Source organism: Taudactylus pleione, unplaced genomic scaffold, assembly GCF_031769625.1.
Source record: "Taudactylus pleione unplaced genomic scaffold, aTauple2 ptg000380l, whole genome shotgun sequence".
In the NCBI taxonomy this organism is placed as follows: domain Eukaryota; kingdom Metazoa; phylum Chordata; class Amphibia; order Anura; family Myobatrachidae; genus Taudactylus; species Taudactylus pleione.
The window spans coordinates 4616587-4640522 of NW_028284781.1; the positions used below are offsets into that span (position 1 = coordinate 4616587).

General features: G+C 41.2%; 1 protein-coding gene across 2 annotated transcripts in view; it reads right to left on the reverse strand.

Annotated features, from left to right (window-relative positions):
• Positions 1-23936, reverse strand: part of LARP4B (La ribonucleoprotein 4B) — a 102073-nt gene that overhangs the window by 23184 nt on the left and 54953 nt on the right. Inside the window, exons 1-7 of one of the 2 annotated variants that reach the window (XM_088445441.1) lie at positions 15533-18333; positions 12446-12593; positions 9180-9335; positions 5080-5161; positions 3805-3941; positions 1745-1848; positions 359-469 (exon numbers count right to left, since the gene is read on the reverse strand). In XM_088445441.1, the coding sequence (XP_088301567.1) occupies positions 359-469; positions 1745-1848; positions 3805-3941; positions 5080-5161; positions 9180-9335; positions 12446-12593; positions 15533-18322 (3528 nt within the window). In that variant the 5' untranslated portion in view covers positions 18323-18333. Of the gene's footprint in view, positions 1-358; positions 470-1744; positions 1849-3804; positions 3942-5079; positions 5162-9179; positions 9336-12445; positions 12594-15532; positions 18334-23936 lie in introns of those variants that run through there. The other variant, XM_088445443.1, reaches the window with a different exon arrangement.

Below are 23936 nucleotides of genomic sequence, written 5' to 3' on the forward strand. Positions count from 1 at the left end.
AGATTTGAATGTGTTGTGTCTCAAATGTGACTACCAGCTACGTTATCACAAATAAAACAAATTATTGCTATTGTTGAAATAGTTTTGCTTTTTAACAACTGCCCTAAGTCGATTCTGTTAAGTAAAGCAGGCCTAGACTAGTAAGGTACTTCAAATCTAGAAAATAATTTCATTTTATAATTTTTCATTAATTTGAAAACTGGAGCCAGTTCAGCTATAGCGAAGATCAAATGCAAAAATAGGACCTGCGAGTACTCTCAAACCAATCTTAAATCCTTGGCAAGAAAAAAACATTTTTTGTTCCCCAGTGTTATACTTTTGACTATCAATGTTAAAGTGCTTTTAAAAGTGATTTTACCTGTTGTGCATCAGCTTCCGATTCAAATGTGATGAACCAATTGTCATTATAGGCAAATTCACAATTTATAAACTTCGGCAAGTTCTCTCCTTTGAAGAGAGCCTCTACCTCCTGGAAAACAAAGCAATGGAAATCATTAGTACAGATATTAAAAATTACTGAATATAACACCACAGAAAAAAATCCCTGCAACATTTGGAAATGGTGGCTTAAAAACATGAGCAACGCATTCTATGATTTCAGTTCAAGTTGTCATGAGTAATTTCCATTAATCCCCTTTAAGTCAGTTTTTAAAGGGACAGTGCACTAGTAGGAGCACATCCAAGGCTAAATATGGGAGAGCATAAATAACCACTAAATAATGAAAGTAATATTGATGAACATCTTATCCATTTAGATAACCAATGCGCAGGTGATCTATACAATTGGATCTATGGGCCAGATTCAATTAGCCTCGTTAATTTACAGTGCAGGGAAAATGGTGATTGCCTCAAACGCCAGAGGTTGGTCAATTAAAAGCAGTTTTCCTCGCGTGGTAAATCTGCTAATGCGTAGATTCCCGTATAAGTACCCAGAGCTATAGGTTAATGTGTTCGCAGCATCCGCCATAAGGGCAGAAAGCCTTATTTATCAAGAATTTCTGTTCAAGACTCAGGTGGAGGTCAACAGAAATCAGCGTTACGTGGCTGCCACAGGCTGTAATTAAATAGCCCCGAGTACTATTCTATTTATGGATGCTCAAACCAGGAGTTATGAGGAACAACATTTGTAGTTCAATAACTCTTAAAACCATCAAGAAAAAAACATTCTGTGATAAATACTATGAAAAGCAACAACATTATGTTATGCTTCTACGTTCGTTCTGATTTGATATCATTGTGCGTTAGTCCATTGGCTCTCTGCATGAGCCTTACACATCGTTCTCACTGATAACTCACTTTATCAGCACATTACTGGTTTCCTAAATTTAACAAAGAAAAAAACAGAACAAAAATGTAATTAATGAAATCAAAGATTTCTATAAATTTTAATGGCTGAGAAATGGTCTCATCATGCAGAGACCAAACTTATCCAAGAAAGCTGATCAGCATGATTTAGTTGATACGGTTGCTATGCAATCGCATGATTGCAATGCTTGAGATATCACGTGTATACAATCTCCAGGAACCTTTTAAAGGCTTACTCCTATTGTAAAGCTTAAAAGGGAGTGATTTTCATAAGCAGAAATCATACAGATTAAACAGGTAGTGTCGATACAGAATTAGCTAAACAATGTTGAGGGTTAAACAAAATCACATTTTATTTCAAGTGGGTGTAAAAAAAATCCACTTAAAATTATACTTGTTCAGTTTACAATAATGAATTACTGAATGTGGCTATTCTTACTTCTATTGGAGTAGATTCAGGAACTTCCCGTAAAATTACAATGCACCGATTCTGATTTGGTCTGACTTTTTCACCTTTCTCGTCCACCTGGACCAAAGGCAAAGCTGGAATGCAAGATAATTTAATATTTAATTGCGGTGATCTGCATTAAGATTTTTTTTTTTTTATTTCAAAACAAAAACAAAAAACACACTAGGCCAACAATCTTCTTTCTACATCATTATACGCTATATTAAACAGTAATACAGTTATGAGAAGGAATGTTATTAATAAACTATATGCAATGAAAACACCATCTAGCAGAATTAATGAAGGCATTCATTTAAGCTTGAGGCCGTGGAAAGATTTTAAGAGGGCAAACCTGACTAACTTTTTGCACCTAGGTTAGGGCTTGCTCACACGGGGCAAAGTTGAATACCATAACTGCTCCCACAAGTGTGCATGAAACCAAGTGTGTATATTCACCCATAAGCAGTCTTTTGTACCTCTGTAGTCAAACTTTCCCTACGATTCGTGTCTGAGCCGTCATTACTATTAGAGCACACTTGCGTCAGTCCAATGTTAGGTGCAAAAGAACTGTTTTAAAACAGGCGTATTTATATATACACATACACACAGCAGTGTGAAACCCCCCAAGTCGTATTCCACAAAATGACTTTGGTTAAACTTTACCTCAGCCCCAAGGAGATAAATTACATCTATTTATACCATTTAAGAGATGCAATTATAGAGTACACAGCGACCTTCCTTGCATGGTGGGACTGACAGAATCAATGTAATCTTGATCTAACAGTGGCTGACATGTAAGCTGTGCTTAGATCCAATGTGCTTCGCTTTTACCAATGCTGGCAATAGGAAAGATCTGAGACAGGTCTCATAGTTGAAAATGTAAGTCAAGATGTATCAAACTTTCTAAAGGAAAAGTGGAAGTGTTGCCCATAGCAACCAACAGGCACTATCTATCATATCTGATAGATACTAGAAGATGATAGCTAGCATCTGTTTGGTTGCTATAGACCTTACCATTACTTTTCCTTTTGTCACAAATACCCCATTCAGACAAATAACCCTGGCTTTAATACCCAGCTCAGACCCAGGATACTAAGCATGGGTTGAAGCCAGGGTTTTCTGTACTAACATCTTTCACACATGGGTAACGACCCGGATTATTCCTCGGTTGTCACCGTTCAGTGGACCTTTGGGGTTATCCAGCAAAAAATGTTCAATATACCTTTATTATAGCAAAACTGATAGTTTAGCTGTTTTGATGTAGGTGTTACTATGGTTGTGTTCCTCGCTGCAACATCATTACTTTAAAGCAGGGTTTCCTAAACTCATTCCTCAGGGAGCATTAACATTGCATGTTTTCCAGGTCTCCTCACAGAATCACAAGTGAAATAATTAGCACCAACCTGTGAATCTTCTAAAATGTGCAAGTCAGTAATATAGCTGAGCAGCACAACAACTAGGAAAGATGGAAACCATGCACTGTTAGTGTTCCCTGAGGAATGAGTTTGGAAAACAATGCTTTACAGAAAATCTGCAAAGCTGAAAACAATAAGCCAAGGCATTGCATGGTAAAGTGCATCCATGTGACAAGCTTGGACTGTGACCTACTACTTCCACCTCTTGTTTGTATAATATAGGATTAAAGGGTGGCCAATGCTTTGGCACACACTGCTTGATGCTTGTTGAGTAGAGTACACCTCAGTTTTGATGGTAGAACCTTTTGCCCACAAATAAAAAGCAAAAAAATGGCACACAGGTATTATCAAGATAAAATCATGTATACAGAATGATGTGAAAAAAGTCCTGGATTTAAAAGTTCCATATCGCTGTTTTTGCTGATCGTATACAAGTACAGTTCCAAAAACATGACTCTCAGGTAGACTGTCTCGTATAAGTGAATACCCAGATTTATAGAAGGTTATTAAAAGAATAAGCAATTTGATTACGTCCTCAGAATTGCAGGATTCATAGTTTGCAGACGTCAGGTGTACTTAAAAATGAATAAAAGGAGGTCCAGTAATGCATAATAAAATAAATGGAACAATACTCACATCTTAATACATCTACTATTAAGTCCATGTCAGTGCTGAGTTTCTTGACATGGTCAAGATTTGCTACAGTCATAATTGGCACATATTGATCACTATCCATTTGAGATATAAGGTACATGTCACTGGCAAGATTCTCCCTGCAAATAAAAAAATTTAAGAAAAAAAAAAAGACAAGAATTTTAGATTATAAATGTCAAAATTACACAATTAGGAAATTAAAATGTGGGTGTAAAAGAAAAAAAAAGCCAACCAACGGAAACAAAAATAAACAGCCATTCTTAAGAGCAGATTGGGGGCGATTCAACTGTTTTAGCGCGGCCATAGATCTCGTTGTGCTACTCAATTGTTGCTGTCGAAGGGCATGAATGCCGCGGGCACCTATATTTCTTCTTGCATCTTCTCTTGAGTTGGCGAGCAGAAACCGGCAAAAATTCCATGTAAACCAGGACTTTAGACAGATTTAGCCTATTGATATGGCTAAGCCCAGAACATGTGGGTGCGGTAGGTGCAGAAAGTAATAGGCGCTAGCCGGCACAAAACAACTGAATACCGTCCCGTTTAAAGTGAAGGGAGATCGCAGCACAAAAACAATTAATTGCCCCATTCGGTCTAATCGTGAACTTTACTCTTCTCTATAACAAAAGGGTCTGGGAGATGAAATTGATCTGTATTAAAAACACATCTCCTACCAAACTAGGCCCTTTGTGTGGCTTATTTTCAAGGAAAATCCATTAGCATGATCGTCTGATACAACAGAAATATGATCTGAAAATGGGAAAAAACTTTGTTCACGTAAAACTGTGGGCAATATTTATGAAGCGTTGACGTTTAAATATAGCCCTTTACGATATCATTGGCGAGTGCAGTTTCATTCAGCAGTTTTTTCAAGTCACCACCAGGTCAAAAGTTTCTTATTAAGAAATGCTGCAAAAATTATTAAACTAAGTAAATTGAGCTTTCCTGGCATCCTTAGGTTGAGTTATGTATTAGAGGACAAGGTTGTGCTTCTCTTTATCCACATATATTATGTTTGCCAGCCACCGGCACTGGTTTTGCCTATCACATGGACTATAAATTTAATTTGGTTCTGGACCATCAACTGGTGGTATCCCTGCAACTGTCCTGAAGAACCCCAGGGTGCCACAGCAGCCAGTTAGGGAACCCATGTATTAAAAACTCTGACCTGCTCTAATTGTAACATATATGGCTAATACACACTACAAAACCCCAAGGCTTGTGAAGTTCCACAGTCATTACTGTAACAACTGTACATACCGAGATAAGCAAAATTCCAGTGTTTTTTTAAGCACATCGCGGAGGTCTTCTTGACCTTCTGGCTGTGGTAGATCATTTGCTCCTAAATATTAATTAGGAAAGAAATGAAAAACATTAATACAATACTGTTTTCTGATTAAAGTAAACAAAGAGCCTACTTAAGTGAATCGGCAGCCACATTATGAATATTGGTAGCACATTAATCTCACGATATTATAACATACTGACAGAGTAAACACTCCTCATAAGTATACTGAGAACATGACACAGTGAGCAGTCTGTAAGGGAAATAAGAGAGTCTGACACTTTATTTTGTAAGAGCATGACGGCAACTGTCTCTAATGGGGTGGGAAGGGGGCATTTGAGATTGGCTTCTATACCAGAATAATTGGAGCAGACAGTAATCAAGGTATGGGTTTACGGAGATCACTGATCCACTCCCATGCCAGTTTACATAATTTTCCGAACGATATTTTGCTTCTGAGCGGGCACAGATTGTTCAAGATGTTTGTGGCCATTTAGAGATCATGCATGTATGGCAGACTCCTAATATATCACTACTAGCACTCCTTCCTGCTTGCCACCCCCCTCTCCCCCAGTGCAGGTCCTAAAGGCTCATACACACTAGACCAGTGGTTCTTAAACTCTGTCCACAGCACCCCACACAGGTCATGTTTTGCAGGTCACCCAGCAGCTGCACAGGTGTGTTCATTACTCACTGACACATTTAAAAGGATTCACAGGTGGAGCCAATTATTTCACTTGTGATTCTGTGAGGAGACCTGGAAAACATGCACTGTTTGGGGTCCTGAGGACAGAGTTTGAGAACCTGTGCACTAGACGATAAAGTAAACGATATGGACAATAACGATACCATTATCGTTCATGGCGTTCAATATCATCCAGTGTGTATACACGTTATCGTTAAAGATGCGTGCTACCGTGGATCGTTAACGATGTCTTCCGTCGCCTGAATTTGCAGGGCAATCTGACGATATGGTCAGATTCCGCAAGTTCTGGGATGTGGCAGGGTAACGTCACTGAACGATATAGTGAACTATATCGTTCAGTGTGTATGCTCAAATGTAGTTTCTGACATTGAGCCCAGGAGTTCAAGGGATAACTCATGGAGCATATCATTAAGTGTGTATGAGCCTTAAGCTACACTACTGAGAGAGTATATAATTATATATATTTCGGCAAACAAGTAATCTAAATTACAACCGTAATATTAAAGTTTGAGTAATTGAAACATACGTCAACATTTAGGATCCCCTACTTTAAAAAGCTTATAACGTTAAATTACTTTAAAATAATTTAAAAAGTTATTTTAAATTATATATTTTTATAGGATGTATTGCATAAAGTGCTCACAACAGTTCACTAGATATCTCATTAACCTTATTTATACAAAATGGAGAACACTTAAGGCGGTGTCAATCATTTTTGTTTCTGGGCCAGCTGCATTTTAATAAAGAGACTACAGCAAAATAGTGCACCCTGTACATATAGAACACCCCACCGGGGCTGTCCCTCTCCAGTGTCTGCCTAGTCATTTTACGTGAGCGCTGCAGACCATAAAAATAGTGTTGGGAGTGTGAAGTAAAATGGGCAGCCAGTTGTGAAGGCATGACCTCTACTCAACAAGACCCAAAGCTCTCATCCATCTCTTTTGAGAAGACCGCGTTCCCATAAACTTGTGTTATGAAGACAAGATTCCGAGGGTGACAACCAAACTTATTTTTTTCTTTTGCCATACAAGCAAGAATCTGATTTTAAGAAAAACTTATATTTGTGATTAAGGTGGAGAATGTAAAATTGAGACTTTCAGATCAATATATTCGAACAAGTTAACAAAAGGAATGCAGAAAGTATTAACTTATGCTGGGTACACACTGACAGATACATTGGCTGATCAATTGATCGGCCAATATATCTGCTGCACGTCGGGTGTGTACCCACGATATGTCAGTGAATGTCGTCGTTCACCGACATATCGCATTGGCTGTGCTGCACAGCCAATGGACAGATATGTCTGCAGATATATCTGTCCATCGGCAGGTGGGTACGGGCGGGCGGCAGACTGCCCGTACACACACAGCGGCAGCCAAGAGGAGGGGAGCGGGACACGCTCCCGACCCGCCCACCGGATGCTGCCCCCCCAGGAACCGAGGGCACAAGCAGATGATGGCCGTTCAGTGTGTATAAACTACCATCATCTGCAGATATATCTGTCAGGTGTGTAACCAACTTAAGTTTCTTTAAAACCTTAATTAGATTATACTTCACTATTTTCTAGTGCAAATGAAACATGATCACCCGTAGAAATGGGTGAAAATAATTTAAAAAAAGTTTTTATTACACTGGTGGCAGTCTAAACAATATTTTATATTTAACTCCTATAATCCTATATAAACTAGGTATGAAACAGAACTTTTCGGACATTTTAGAAGTATTTAACAAAGAATATCGAAAACATGAAATGAGAATCAACCATCTAATGCCAACAGTGGTCCCACACAATAGTGAACCTTCTTAACCTAAATAAATAAAGCAACAGTTTAACTAGTTTTAATCAAAATAAAGGTCAATAAAAAATAATGTATAATAAGGCAGCTCAGTTAAGCAAAATCAATTGACAAAGGTAACTCCCTATAATAAACACAACTCCCTCTCATACAATGGAACATTAAGAGGGGTATTCAATATGAAACGTTAACTTCACTATCGAAGTTAACGTTTCGTATCGGAGTTTTTTCCTGCGTTAAAGTATAGTGCGCGCTCCCGCTTATCCCCGTATTCAATATAAAATTAACGAAAACGGGAAACTCCGAAGTTGGATTTGCGTAAAGTTACGAATTTTTCCTTAAAATAATTGTAAGACCCCCTAAAGTTGTAAAAACATGGGGGAACACTATGGGTACCCCCGTTTTAGCCTTTAATTGAAAGTCGGGGATTTAAATAGCCGCAGCAGGTGTTTTTTTCCCGACATTGAAGAAGTGATGCAGAAGAGCACTTAGGTGATTTTTTTCGTCTTTTTAAGTGGTCCCATCAAATTTGGGGTACATGAAAATGGGTACTAGCATATTTTGATGTCCCTAAAGTAAGTTTTTAAAAATTCTGCATTTGTGCACCTGCCGCTATAAATCTATTCTAGAAAACACCTGCCGCATACTTTTTTTTTTTCACCCCAATTTTTAAATTAATTTTTTGGGGTGTCCCTATTTTTTTTTTTTTTTACTTTTTTTGACAGTTCTTTTTTAAATGTCAGTCCCAGGGGTGCAGGCTATTTTTTTTAAGCCTGCACCTTTAAACCCCAATTCTGCACTTTTTTTCGGCACCTATTCAATGGTGAAAAGTTAGCCCCGTTTTTTTATCAAAGACTTTTCAAAACTGCGATAAGTCTTAGAAATTGAATACGGAGTAAAAGTAAAACCTGCGATAATGACGTCACACCTCCGATATTAACGCAAAAACGATGTTATCGCTCCCATATTTAATACCCCTGTAAGAAGAAATTTGGGCACCGTTTTGCTTATTGACCCAAAATGACCATCAGCCTTGAACAGATAACTATCAAGATTGATGAAGTACAATGTTAAATCAACTTGAGCTGTCAAACCTGATCTGGTCAACAGCCAAATACACTAATTAGGCAGCATGAAATCTGGCAACTTAAACCTTACATATGGCAAAAACATTGTGAAGAAAATCTGGTGCATGGCAAACCTGTGAATCATATACACAGTATACACAATAGGACTATGCTCCTTTCGAGCTGTCCAATAAGATTCTGACAACCTCATACAGTGCAGTTTATATTCAATACTGTCCAGGTTGTTAGGCCATGAAAGTCAAAGGATAAAGCAATATGTCAACTGTGGATCTATTAGTTGGGAGAATGGGCTGTAGACTAGAAAGTCCTGTTATGAATGGCTTACCCATTTTATTGTATGTATTTTTAAAAATTAAATTTTTCATACCAATTTTTTTTTCTTTTTTTAGTCCACAACTTTTAGAAAACTTTTGGAAAGAAATATGACAATTCAGACACAAGTGAGAAAAGAGTATATCGAGCTCTATCAGTGAAGTTCTAGTACCTGAATGGGTGGTTTCATGCATAGATTCATATTCTGAGTTTCCCAGAGATATAGTATTCATATCTGTTTGGTCTGACACAGAAAGTGATGGAGATGGGTCTTGTGCTAACACAGCCTTGTGTCCTTTCCTGTCACCATCACCATTGGCATCCAGTCCTGAATCATCAAATCTCAATCAATAAACCATTTCAAATTCGATTTCCCTCAGTATAACAATATGATATATTAAACTAAAAAGTATATATGGCTACACAGCATACAACTAAAGCATAACAACTGAAGTCTAGTTCACAAAGTATACAATCAGAGTACTTCAGTCTAGAGACTAATTGATGCCATGCATTCTGCACAAGGCACCTACTAAAAAGGAATCTACACTAGACTGCAGAGCTTTGTATTTGCACTGTTCTCATATAGTGTTCCATTTGGAAAGCAACCAAGGAAAAGGTCAGTTTGAATATGCAGCTATGGCGTAATTACATTTACAGTGTTCTATTGAATCCAAACACTTTCACAGCTTCCAAACACTTCCTCAAATACTGTATTAATGCCCTTTTCATAATAGATTAAAACAAATAGACCTGAAAGGATAAAGACTAGATCAAAAGCAAATATAGAGAGATAGATCAGTGTTCTCCCCAGGCTGTTTTCTGCGGGCGCATCGCCCGGCAGAAACAGCCTACCGCCCGGCACTTCCCCCACGCCCCAATGCATCGCATTCCCGGTCACCATCAGTGTGTCCTTGTTGCCACGGATACCATGCCGAGCTGCACAGAAGTCGCGTTCTTCACATTGGAGACTCAGTGTCCGCCGGCAATAAGGACATGTTAGTGAAGGTTCTAGATGATGGGATATGGTGCATTGGGGCGGGGGAAGAGTGCCGAGCAGGGGATGTGGCATTGGGGCGGGGGGTAGTTGTCCACCACAGTGCAGGGGCGGTGTCAGGCTGGAGGGCAAAGGTCCCTCCTCTTGTATAAAAGTTCAGGCGGGAACAGTCACCTGAACTGATTAAAAAGAGAGCCTGCAAATGGGGCCAGTATCTGTAGAGCTGTATAAAAAATATATTCTGTGTAGCATGCAAGTGGGGACAGTATCTGGGCCTCTAAGAAGAAGAGAATTAATATATAAGTTATTTCAAGTTTAAATCATTATAAAGGTCAGGATTTAAAACATTTTATTCTTGCGAAGGCCCCCACCCGGCTGGAAAGATTTTCAGGGGAGAACACTGTAGATCTAGATAGATACACACATTTATATATGTGCACAAGTATAAACCATACAATTTGTTTGATCATTAATGCGTTTTGGATTTGTTATCATGCAGTCAAAACAATATGCTGACAATTTTAGGACATAGGGAACTATGTTAATGTGCTGTCGAGAGCATTATGCATCCTATGAGCAGAAGCTACCAAGCCTCATCTTTGCAGAGTGTAATAGTGAAACTATAATATCACAATTAGACATCAATAACATAATCCGTTAACAAGGTACCCAACCACCCTAAAAATGGAAACAATGGCCCTGATTCAGACCCACTCGCGAGCGGCTGTCCGCTCGCAAGTGGGTCGATGTTCTGCACTGAGCATGCGCACGACGGAGGGAGCTCCGTCGTGCGCATGCGCCAGACGCGACGAGCGAAGGACAGTCCTTCGCTTGTTGTGTCTGATCGAAGGGGGCGTGCTGTCGATGTTGATTGACAGCACGCCCCCTTTGGTGGGCGTGCCTCCCTGACGGGGGCGTTCCCACGGGAACGCCTCCCGTCAGAAGCCGGCCCACTGACATCACTAGTGATGTCAGTGGGAGTGATTTTGGCTCTGATAGAGCCAAAATCACTCCGGAGCTTGCGGTTGAAAACCTCAACCGCAGGCTCCGGCTCACAGTTGCGATGGTCGCGATGGTCACGTACGGCTCTGAATGAGGGCCCATGTTTTTTGACCCTAAAGTAGGAAACACTGAAATACATATGAGAGAACCAGGGGTCGATTTTCTATAGAGTGGGCGGTCAAATACGCAGATCACTGGCAGTTTTGACCTATAGTTTTAAAATGGCAATAGGAATAAATGCTCGTTGAGCCACAATGATCGGCACCATATGACAAACCATTAAAAAACAATATAACCACAGATCCTTGTTTTCTCCACCACTTGAGTACCCTGTTCTCCATCCCACCTCATTCTTTTCAGTTGCTAACACTATCCTCTCTCATGTCCCCCTTAAGTCTGTTGCCTGGGTGTCATTCTTAGCTCCTTTCTTCTACAACCCCCACATTCATGCTCTCTCTCAATCCTGCAGATTACATCAGTGCAACATGCAAAGGCTTCAGCCCTACTAATTCATGAAGACACTCTTGTTCCGGCCCTTGTTAGCTCTCTCCTGGACTACTGCAACCTCCCCCTCTCTGGTCTTCCTTTCCCTCGCATCTCTGGTCTTAAATAAAGACTCAACACTGATGCTCGTCCCATCACCAATTCAATCTCTCCTCTACTTAACTGGACAACGTTCCCATAAAGAATCCAGTTTAAACTACTAACTTCTTCGAAATCACTCGATCGTTATTTTCCCTGTTATATCTGATCTAATCTCAGTTTAGACTCCCTCTAGCTCACTCTAATCTTCCTCTGACTGTCGCATTGCCTCCACACCTCCCCCCACACAAGAGTCTTCTTATGTGATGCACCCCTCCTCTGGAACTCACTACACTGTCTTTTCAGACCATCTACCAGCCTGTACTCTTTCAAGTGTGCCCTAAAAATTCACCTGTCCATCCCAACCGAATAGCTCAGCTCGCTTTTAAAGTGCCTCCCCTTCCATATTTCTTAATAGTTCACTTCCCAGTTATGCTCCACCTCATAGACTGTAAGCTTTTACAAGCATGGCTCTCCACACTCTTGGTTCCCATCATGCACTATCCTAGTCTGCAATGCTCTCCGACTCAGTCTGCAACTCTGATCCATTCTGACCACCCTTCCCAGGACACTGGGTCACTGAATGCTACGGTTAGCAATGGTCACGGTCTTAGCGGTTACTCTTTGTTGCTTTTATAGAACACCATTTGAATTTTCCTCTTGTACTGTCTTGTTTTAACCTTTTAATATTGTATTGATTGTGTGAATTTTGTGGTTTTTCCTGTACCGCGCTACAGACACTTGGTGATGCCATATAAATAAAATATGTTAAGGCATAAAATATACAAGCACAAAAAAACCTGTGTGCAACAAAATTAAACACCTCTAGAGCATAATTAAGACTGGAGTGCTGGTACCTTCTTTGGAGGAATCTGGAGGTTCATCGGGCAGCTCCTCCCAGGATTGGTCCACAGCGCCATCAGCAGCACCACCTGCTTCCACATGCAGCATGTGATTCCCCCATACTTTAGCATTAGGGTTTAACTCTGAAACCTTAGCTGACTCCTATAGAAACAAATATCCCAACAAACAACGGTTAGCATGAAACTAATGGCCAAAGGACTACACTCTGACAAGAGATCTTAAACAGAATAAAAAAAAAAATAAAAAAAAGTATTTCACCCGGAGATCAGTTTTAATATCCTTAAGCTAAATAGATAAAAAAAACAAAACAAAACATTTTTTCTACTCTCCGTGGTTGAAAACCATTTAATCAAAGACTGTTACATCATCTCCTTCCTCCGGTAGCTTCTCTGATTGCCAACATCACTGCCGATTATGTACCCAAGAATGCTGTGCATGCACTATTAGGCTGATCTCAGCTGCAGCAGGGAGACGGATCGACAAACATGCCCTGCTGTGATCTGCATGAGGGGGAGGGGTAATTCCCCAGGAGCTATGGTGATGAGGCACGTCCCGCTGTGCTTTGCATGAGGTGGAGGTATAATGCCAATGGGGTTAGAGGAGGTTGGATCTATTAGTACTGTGGATTTAGGTGTTATGCATCATGTCCAATAATATGTATTGGCTGTCAGGGATAGGGGAGGGGGGTTACAATATTTCAATACTGACAATAATGACATATTACAATAGGTACCTATGTAAACTTGTGAGTAGTAGGTAATGCCACTGGGGACCTGTTACTACTAGGTGTAAAGTCACTGGAAATCTATTGCCCTTGGTGGCTGATGGGTAATATAATATTACAATGTGACCCCAGGACATATTTTAATTACAATATTTAAAAAAAAAAAAAAAAAAAAACAACACACTTGACAATTTGCTGACAAACAATTGTTAAGCAGCTGCTCTTCATTGCTAAGAGTTGACGAAAGTGTTATGCCGGGTACACACTGGAGCGATGTTGGCACAATCAGCCGATTGGAACGATATATCGGCCGCATCACTTAGTGTGTATGGTCAACATGCACGCTGCCAAGGGCGCTTGTGACATTGTCCGGTCAGCTGTGCTGACGATATCCCAAGTGGCCTCGTTGCAGGTATTGAAGGGTGGAACAAGGTATCGTTCTGTCCTTCATTACCTCGTTCTGATGCGTACCCATGAACCAATATGTTGGCCCGTCGACATCGCTCATTGTGTACCCAAGCTTTACACTATCAATGGTAACAAAGTGGTAAGTCATTAGCTACCCATTTCTGCAACTTTGTATTCGACTTTAAGTATGCGGTACTACAGTTTTTTTTAAGTGTGCGCAATTCAGTTTGTATGTTCTTCCCGTGCTTGTGTTGGTTTTCTCTGGGTACTCCGGTGTCCTCCAACAATTCAAAAATAATTAGTGTGTGTGTACATATGTACATGTTAGGAAATATAGATTGTAAGCCCACTGGGGCAGGCACTGATGTGAATGGCCAAATATTCTCTGTAAAGCGCTGAACAATGTATGTGTGCTATATAAATAACTGGTAATAAACATGTAATAAAATGTGCAGATATGTATATAAGTTTGTATATTGCAGAGACTGCTCAGTTAGGTACAGGGAAACATGCAATGTGACCTATATAGCTGTAGTTTACCCCTGTGAAGCAGTTATAGAACAAAACAGTTCCACCTAACAACATAGCAGATAAATTATATAGTTGTAAACCTTATATAAATATACAATTATAGCAATACAGTAAACATCTCAACAGTGGAATGTATGCTATATGAGGAAATATGCAAAACAAATTAATTGCATGACAAACCGAAAAAAAAAGAATACATTAGGTACTTGTGCAACCTTGTGATAAATACAGCAGCAGCGTCATACAAGCAGAATTTGGTCAGCTGGCAGCAGCAATCATTCAGAGGAGTCATCTAGTATAAACATGAGCGTAATACTCAGACAACTGTTTCTGTGCGCTCATTAACTTGTCTAAGGGGGGTACCTCAAGCAGTTTGTGTTTACCAGGTTATCTGTGGATCATTAAAATGTGACAGATGGTAATAAATCTGTTCCCAGCTAAAAACCCTGGAAGAAGTGATCTGTTAGGGTTCCTGAGAACAGAGTTTGAGAAACACTGTTATAAAGACATGAGGTGGAGCAGTTGCCCATAGCAATGAATCAGTTTTTTTATAGACCACAAGTAGGCAACCTGTGGCACTCCAGCTTCTGTGGAACTACAAATCCTAGCATGCCCTGCAACCATTCAAACATTATTTCACTCCAAAACTTTGGCAGGGCATGCTGGGATATGTAGTTCCACAGCAGCTTGAGTGCCACAGGTTGCCTACCACTGTTAGATAAAGGCTAGCTAGAAGTTGATTGGGTGCTATATGCAACGTCTACACTTTTCCTTTAGAAGGTTTGATACATCTCCTCAGAGACAATTAAACAGAGGTCCGAGCTTAAAAAAAACAAAACTAAATGTTCTGTGTTTTTATCAAGTCTGTTTTATTAAGTCTAGCATAGGAGACTGTATATAGTACACAGTTTTCGGTCACACCTATGTGCAGGCTTTATAATTTAGGATTTGGGTCTGTCACCTTATTGTGTGTCTATGCCATATTTTTGGAGCATTCGGCACCAGACTCTAGAGCAGTGTTTTTCAAACTCGGTCCTCAGGACCCCCACACAGGTCATGTTTTACAGGTCACCCAGCAGCTGCACAGGTGTAGTCATCACTCACTGACATTTTAAAAGATTCACAGGTGGAGCTAATTATTTCACTTGCGATTCTGTGAGGAGACCTGGAAAATAAGCACTGTTTGGGGTCCAGAGGACTGAGTTTGAGAACCTGTGCTCTAGAGTGATCATATATCAATGTATCAGACATCACACACCTTCCGCCATTAGCTATTGTATTCTCTGACAACATGGCTTTGGAACATGGAACAATCTCTGCAAGTATCCCGAATAGCACCACCAAAAAAACTAGGAGAAGCGTTTAGAACGTTATTCATAGAAATATATCACTTCTAAGATCAGAAGAAAAAACTTACAGATTCAAAGCACATTTCAGGCCAACCCCATATGTTTTTACTTTCTGGAACCAGCAGCTGAAATGAATAATTCCCTGTGGTAATATCTGGAACCTGGAGAGTGTCATCAATGTCATCGTAAGCGTGGTTAGAACAGGAGTCCCCTGATAGAGAATTATGCCATAAGTAATCCACTTTATAGTCCGGCCTGATCCTGAAATGTTCATCAGATGGAACACAGCATGAAGGGAAAACACGCTCACCGTCTTCAGAGAGCTCCTTCTCCGTATTTTGGGACTCTCTTAGAAGATCATGCATCAAGTCCAAAACACATTTGTCATTACTTTGTACAGAGACTTTGGTGACTGCAAAGTCACTGGACAGTTTATGGATTTCATAAGAAGGGGTAGCTGCATATTTATCAACTTGGCTCTCATCGTACTGACACCAGTCTGTAAGAAGTTTAGTATTATCACAGGTCTCCGTAAGGCTGATGTCTACATCAGGGCAAGGACTTTTCTGTTCAACTTCATCAAAATGATTATCAGACAGTAACTGCACAACATTATTTTGAAAATTGATGCTGGTAATTTTGTCTTGCGATTGGTCTGTAATGTCACACTGCACAGCGTTTCCAGGATAATGGTCATAGAGGATATTGGAATGATCACCGTTAGCAATGGACTTGGTCTGCATTTTGTGTACTATGTTCTCGAAATCTGTATAGTCCATTTCTTCATGTTCATTGTCCACAGAACATTTAGTGGGTGAAGAGATGTCAAAATAGGCAACATTACAGACCTCAAATGTTCCCATCACTGGAGATCCACTGCTCTTAGGGCTTGGATATGGTAAATAACTTTCAGGATATTCCTCTTTACAGCTTTCGAAAGCAGCAAAAGGCATACAATCATCTACTGCACCACAATTGTCTGCAGCTTTTAGACTGCTTGCAGTATTATCTGTTTCAAAGTCTATTATCTCACTAAGATCTGGACTATTGTTTGCAATGAGAACAGAGACAGACTGTAGGTCACATTCAGCACATTGGGACAACAACATGCAAGAGTTCTGTATAGTTACCATTAAGTCAGACGGCTCATTATCTACACAGAGACTGACCAAATCAGCGAAATTACCATCTTTAGTATTTTCCAATGTAAGGGCATCCACCAACACCTTAGTACATGTGCGTTTATCATCGGATGAATCAGCGATATAATTACATTTCCCAACACTTTTATCACTAGCTTCTACAGTGTAGTCAATTATGTTGCTATACAAATTATTTTCCCCACATGGCAACTTACTCACTAGATCTGTAGATGGGATATAATTTACAATACTATTATTGCAGTGATCACAAGTGTTGTCATGTTGTGGGCTGCTACATACAGGTAAAAAATTAGCAATGTTCACATTTTCCACTTTTATTTGCAAAGAAGGAACTTCAGGACTCGGGCTTCTAGTTCTGTTAGAATTTGTGTCTGGAACATAAAAAAACGCATCCTTTAAGGTGTCAACGGTCCCATCTAATAATTGGTTAGAAAAAGCACATTCTGTTGTCTTTGTGGCTTTATATGGAAATGTTTTATATATGGACAGCGGCGTATGCGCACATTCAATTTGTGTCTTTAGCTCACCTTTTTGAAGCACTGTAGAATCGGCAACAAAAGTTTCTTGAAAGGTGAGAAACTCTGAACCAAACTCTTGAATGTCACAATTTAGTGTAACATCCTTCGATATTTCCAACAAGCTTGTTGTTTCCTGAAGACCATTATTTAGGAGACAATCATGTTTCCTTATGTCTTGTATCGGAGTTTCAAAAGAGAGCAAGCCTGGGAGAAGTGATTCCGACAAAACTTCAGGGTCATTTAAAACAAACGCTGAGGAAATGTGTTTGTGCTGATGGGTTACATTTTCTATCATGAAATCCTGTGGACTTGATCCGTCATTTGCACTTACCACGAAAGCAGATGAATCATTAAAGGGATTAGTATCATATTGCTTTCTTGTGTGCGATTCCTCTGAATTGTCATCTTCGATTATATCCTCATCATCTACTGTACAAATACTGTAGAATACGTTAGTCCTAAAATTTCTAGTTTTCTCTGCATCACTTAGAAGGAGCATGTTTTCAGTTATTTGCTTTCTGGCTGTATGTCTGTCCAATAGGTTTCTGTTCTCACTGTTACTAGCATTTTTCTCTACTTCTCTCTGTGGTAATAAGTTCTGCCATGCGGTGTGGCCGCTGTCCAAAGTGTTTGCTTTTATGGAAGGATCTTCCTGCAATCTGTGTTCTGTACTTCGTGACACTTGAGACGGAGATGCATGGTCATACATAGGCCAGGCATCTATAACGGCAGAAATGGGAACTTTAGCCATAGAACAGCCTGCAGTTTGTATATTTCCGCTTCTTGGGGAATCTTTTTCAGAGTCTTCTTCAATTTCGCTTTGTAAATTTTCATATTTACACAGGACATTCAGTGCGGTATTTATTGGATCCAGAATGTTCACTGACCTGGCTTTGTTAGGACTTTGCTTAGATCCATTGTGATCAGCATTATCCATACTGTTGTAGGATGGATATAGTGAACCCTTGCACAATCCATTACTTGTCACTGCGGACTTTACAGTAGAGGAAGAGCATTCTGTTACAGAGAGTGGAGTTGATGAGATTTCGGTTGTGTGGAAATTTTTAATTTCATCTTGTGTAGTGGGTTGTTTCACAAGGTCTTCACATGAACTGAACAAGCTGGTCCTCTCAAGGTTTTTGCGTGGGCATAATTCTTTACTAAAACAGCAACCCATTGTAAAACCATGCTCTGCTCAGGACTGAGCTGACGATTTAATGGATCTACTATGAGTTTCAATATAGCTGGATATAGGCCACTGCCCACAAGTCAAAAATAGTAACTTCAGTGCACAAATCAAACACATGCTATTGTCACTCACATTAGAATCCAAGACACTAAGGCCTCTGTATTGAGGAGATTTGCCAGAACACAGTCTGGCAGCTGGCAGGCTAGGAAGGCAAAGCATTTAACACATCTATGCCAGAGAGCATTAAAGATTGAAACCCAAATTGTTTTTGTATGTAAAACACAAAAAAAACCCACCAAAAAAACTACTAAAAACAAATAAAAGTGGGGAAAACTATTCGAGAGAGTCTGTGCTTCTGTAATAAGCTGCTATTACAAACAGACAAATACCTGTCAGCAGACGAAAAGTAAATACAATATTATTCAGATCAAACTGGGACGGCAATGTTTACAGATTTATAATTGTATGTATTTAACAGCATTTTAAAATAAACAAAAAATGTTTCAATGGTTAATCTGTAGCGAATATGTGATGGCCACTTTAAATAAGCAAAGAGTAAAAGTGGTAATCGAGATATAGCAGTTAGGACGGTTACTTAATACTCTCAATTACACTAAAGGTTTAATCTCAAGCTGGATACACACTGACATATCGCCCACTCGTTTGAACAGGCGATATATCTATATTGCATCGCCGGGTGTGTACAGTGTATGTGTCTGAACGACGTCGTTCACAAACATATCCAATCTGCTGTGCAGCACAGGAGATTTCCGATATATATGAAAGATATATCGGTCATCTGCTGGTGTATACGGGCGACTCGCCGATCGCCCGTAGGCATGCTACGGGACCCGGCAGTGATTGACCTCTGAACTTGGCTGGCAATTTAAATGCCCTCCCCTTTTCAGCTCACAAGCCTGGCAGATGAACTGGTAAGTGTGTATACCAATACCAAACGACCTAGTGTGTACCCAACTTTAGGCCACTACTGAAATTATTAAGCAATTACAGTAGAGCTACAGGAAACCATTGTTTCATTTTCTAGACAGACAATGTAGAGGAGAAAGAGAAAAAAAGTCTGGTCAACAAACTAAAAAATAGTTGTAGTCCTGTGACATGCAGGGACTTAACTTAAGGGTCTAATGTACTAAGCCTTGGAGAGATAAAGTGGACAGAGAAAGTACCAACCAATCTGCTCTTGTCAATTTATAGGTGTTAGAAAAAGTTGGGAGCTGATCGCTTGGTTATCTCCTTCCACTTTCTCGTTCTCCAAGGCTTAGTACATAGACCCCATAATCATGTGTTGATCGCCCCGTAATATTCGGTGGCACACATAGCAGTAGAATACAAGTTACAACATTGGACACTGTCCGGCACACCACTATGGAGTATGAGGAAAACGTGCCAATATTGGCGGTTGCAAGGGATCGGACCATTCCAAGGCCCTTTGCAACCGCTTCCCACAACTCAATCGTCCCTTTAGAATCTTGATGTTAATTATTAACTCACAACTACTAACACACAATGGGACAATACTCTACAAAAACACTCCAAATAGAAGATTAAATACATCTGGTATCCTTAAAATCAATTAGTTAAGCATTACACACATCTCAAAAAAATAAAGGGAAGACTAAAATAACATCCTAGATCTGAATGAAATATTCTTATTAAATACTTTGTTCTTTACATAGTTGAATGTGCTGACACCAAAATCACAAAAATTATGATTGGAAATCAAATTTATTAACCCATGGAGGTCTGGTTTTGGAGCCACACTCAAAATTAAAGTGGAAAAACACATTACAGGCTGCTCCAACTTTGATGTAATGTCCTTAAAACAAGTCAAACTGAGGCTCAGTAGTGTGTGTGGCCTCCATGTGCCTGTATGACCTCCCTACAACGCCTGGGCATGCTCCTGATGAGGTGGCGGATGGACTCCTGAGGGATCTCCTTCCAGACCTGGACTAAAGCATCTGCCAACTCCTGGACAGTCTGTGGTGCAACGTGGCGTTGGTGGACGGAGCGAGACATGATGTCCCAGATGTGCTCAATTGGATTCAGGTCTGGGGAACGGGCGGGCCAGTCCATAGCATCAATGCCTTAGTCTTGCAGGAACTGCTCACACACTCGTGCCACATGAGGTCTAGCATTGTCTTGCATTAGGAGGAACCCAGGGCCAACTGCACCAGCATATGGTCTCACAAGGGGTCTGAGGATCTCATCTCTGTACCTAATGGCAGTCAGGCTACCTCTAGCGAGCACATGGAGGGCTGTGCGGCCCCCCAAAGAAATGCCACCCCAAACCATTACTGACCCACTGCCAAACCGGTCATGCTGGAGGATGTTGCAGGCAGCAGAACTTTCTCCTTGATGTCTCCAGACTCTGTCACGCCTGTTACACGTGCTCAGTGTGAACCTGCTTTCATCTGTGAAGAGCACAGGGCGCCAGTGGCGAATTTGCCAATCTTGGTGTTTTCTGGCAAATGCCAAACGTTCTGCACGGTGTTGGGCTGTAAGCACAACCCCCACCTGTGGACGTCGGGCCCTCATACCACCCTCATGGAGTCTGTTTCTGACTGTTTGAGCAGACACATGCACATTTGTGGCATGCTGGAGGTCATTTTGCAGGGCTCTGGCAGTGCTCCTCCTGTTCCTCCTTGCACAAAGGCAGAGGTAGCGGTCCTGCTGCTGGGTTGTTGCCCTCCTACGGCCTCCTCCACGTCTCCTGATGTACTGGCCTGTCTCTTGGTAGCACCACCATGCTCTGGACACTACGCTGACAGACACAGCAAACCTTCTTGCTACAGCTCCCATTGATGTGCCTTCCTGGATGAGTTGCACTACCTGAGCCACTTGCGTGGGTTGTAGACTCTGTCTCATGCTACCACTAGAGTGAAAGCACCGCCAGCATTCAAAAGTGACCAAAACATCAGCCAAAAAGCATAGGAACTGAGAAGTGGTCTGTGGTCACCATCTGCAGAACCACTCCTTTATTGGGGGTGTCTTGCTAATTGCCTATAATTTCCACCTGTTGTCTATTCCATTTGCACAACAGCATGTGAAATTGATTGTCAATCAATGTTGCTTCCTAAGTGGACAGTTTGATTTCACAGAAGTGTGAATGACTTGGAGTTACATTGTGTTGTTTAAGTGTTCCCTGTATTTTTTTGAGCAATGTATATAAAAAAAACTGGTATAATATTTGGTAGGAATTTTATATGCAAAATTTTGCAGAGCATGAGACTCAAGAATAATCTGTGTTCAAGTTACATGCAGATACAAATAGAGTGCAGATGACAGGTGCAAATCGGGTGTCTGCAGCTCTTCTGAAAGTGCAGCAACAAAGTTTTCACCATAAATAGACTGTCAGTTAGATCAGCATGACCAGCCTTCACTTGTCAGTTAGGGGCGAGCTGCAAGAAAACGTGCTGCACATGGAGTAGAACGTGGGGGGGGGGGGGGGGGGGGCAGACCAATACCTCAGCAACTCCGTGTGTGCACTTCAGTTGGGAGATGTATAATGGGGACACCCGACCGAGTGTAATTACATAACATCTGGCCGACGCACAGTTGGTCCATGAGTGGGTGATGGCATAATTGCACACATGTGGGCACTAAAAGCGGTGTGGGCATGTTGGGAAAAGAAAAACAAAGTGTTTTCATCCATCTCCACATTCCACCTCTTTTTCCCTACAGACTTCTGGGTACAGCCAATACCAGTGGAATCAGCCACATTATAAATTATATTTAGAAACACCATTGATCTATAGTTTCTTGATCAATACACAAAAACAAGAGTTATGGTAGATTTACCTTTGTTAACTATTTCTTCGAGGTCCATAGGGTCTACAGGGATACCATGGGGAAATGTGGTTGGGGTGATCCAGGCACCAAACAGTTAAAGTTTTCAGCTCCCAGGATGCCTCAGGTCCTCCTCCACATATACCCCCCTGCCCCTAGTCACAGGCACTCAGTTTTGTAGACAAGCCCAAGGCAGAAGAAGGAAAGAGGAGAAGGAAGGACAATGTACACCAGAAACACTCACACAAGATGAGGGAATCAGTGACCGAAATAATAAATTACCCAATGAAGCCAAATGCATCTGGGAGGGTGAAAAAGAAAAAAAGAAATAAAGCTAAGTATATCATAACTCTTATTTTCTTCTTAGGGTCCATAAGGGGTCCACAGGGATGTCCTAAAGCAGTTCGCCTAAGGGTGGGGATGCTCCTGAGCAGAAAGGAGAACCTGCCCCCAAAGTAAGCATCCTGAGAGGCAAAAGGTGTCAAAGGCGTAGAACCTAAGAAAAGTGTGGACAGAAGACCATGTGGCTGTCTTGCACAATTGTTCAGCAGAGGCACCACGACAAAACGCCCACGATGGTCCCACAGACCGGGTAGAATGTGCTGTCACCGTGTTTGAAACAGGGAGATCAGCCTGCGTGTAAGCCTGAGAGATAATCATACGCAACCACCAAGCCAGAGTTTGTTAGCTGGCCGCCTAGTTTGTGAAAACCATACAGCACAAAAAGAGCGTCTGATTTTGTGAGAGTGTTTGTACGATCTGGACCGGCCTGCCTTGGAGCAGGTCCTGTGCCAGGATGAGTGCTTTGTATACTGCACGAAGCTCCAGGATGTTTATGGGCAGGTGACTTTCCCAATTTGTCCATCTTCCCTGTAAGGTATGATGAGCTATAACGCCCCACATTCGAGGAGACTGGCATCCGTAGTGAGGAACACCCAATTTTGAATCCAGAATGTGGTATAAGGTGTACAGTATAAATGCAATGTGACCCCTTATCGATGAAACCCCCTCAGAGGGATGAGGAGAAACACAGCGATAGGTATAATTGACCGCTTGGAAACAAAAAGGCAGTACAAATACAGCAGCTAGCATTAAAGTCACATACAATGCATAAATACGCACAATTGCTATTGCAAATGGACTCAATCAACTGACCAGCCCGGTAGGGGTAATGGTAGGATATAGAGTGCTATATACCAGACCCAAAGGAGAGGTATACAGGGAGACTGACCAACCTCTGAGACCAAACCACTACAGCAGTACACACACACAAACGCGATCTGCGAGCGTCTCAACACGAGGTGGTCAAATATAGCAAACCAGACGCTGAAATCCGTACCGGAAGTTGCGTCTGGGTTGAGGGAGGAACGGCCGAGGTAGCACCTTATCTCCCCTAAGCTGCGATTTTGATGGCACGGGTACGCTAGCCTCATAGTAGTAGACGCTTACTAGTGAGTCTACTACCCGTCCCCGGCGACAGACTATAAGGACCCGGCCGCCTTAGTGAGGACACGTCACACGAGGCCTTCACCCGCAGCTGCACCAGATGCGTCTCCTACACCGGATGCCGGGACTGCCACACACTTGCCTGTCCTCTCCGTGCCAGACTTGTAGTCCGGACCTCAGCACAGGCGCTAGCTAAGCCACGCTGAGGCCCGCCGAGAACCTCAGGGCATATAGCGGTACTGGTGTTTTGGCCCCGGCGGAGGTAGTAGGAGTCGTAGTACCTGTGTCTTTAACGGTGCCTGGTACTGCTAAACTCTGTAGTTCAGAAACTAAGTATATCATAAAAGAAAAA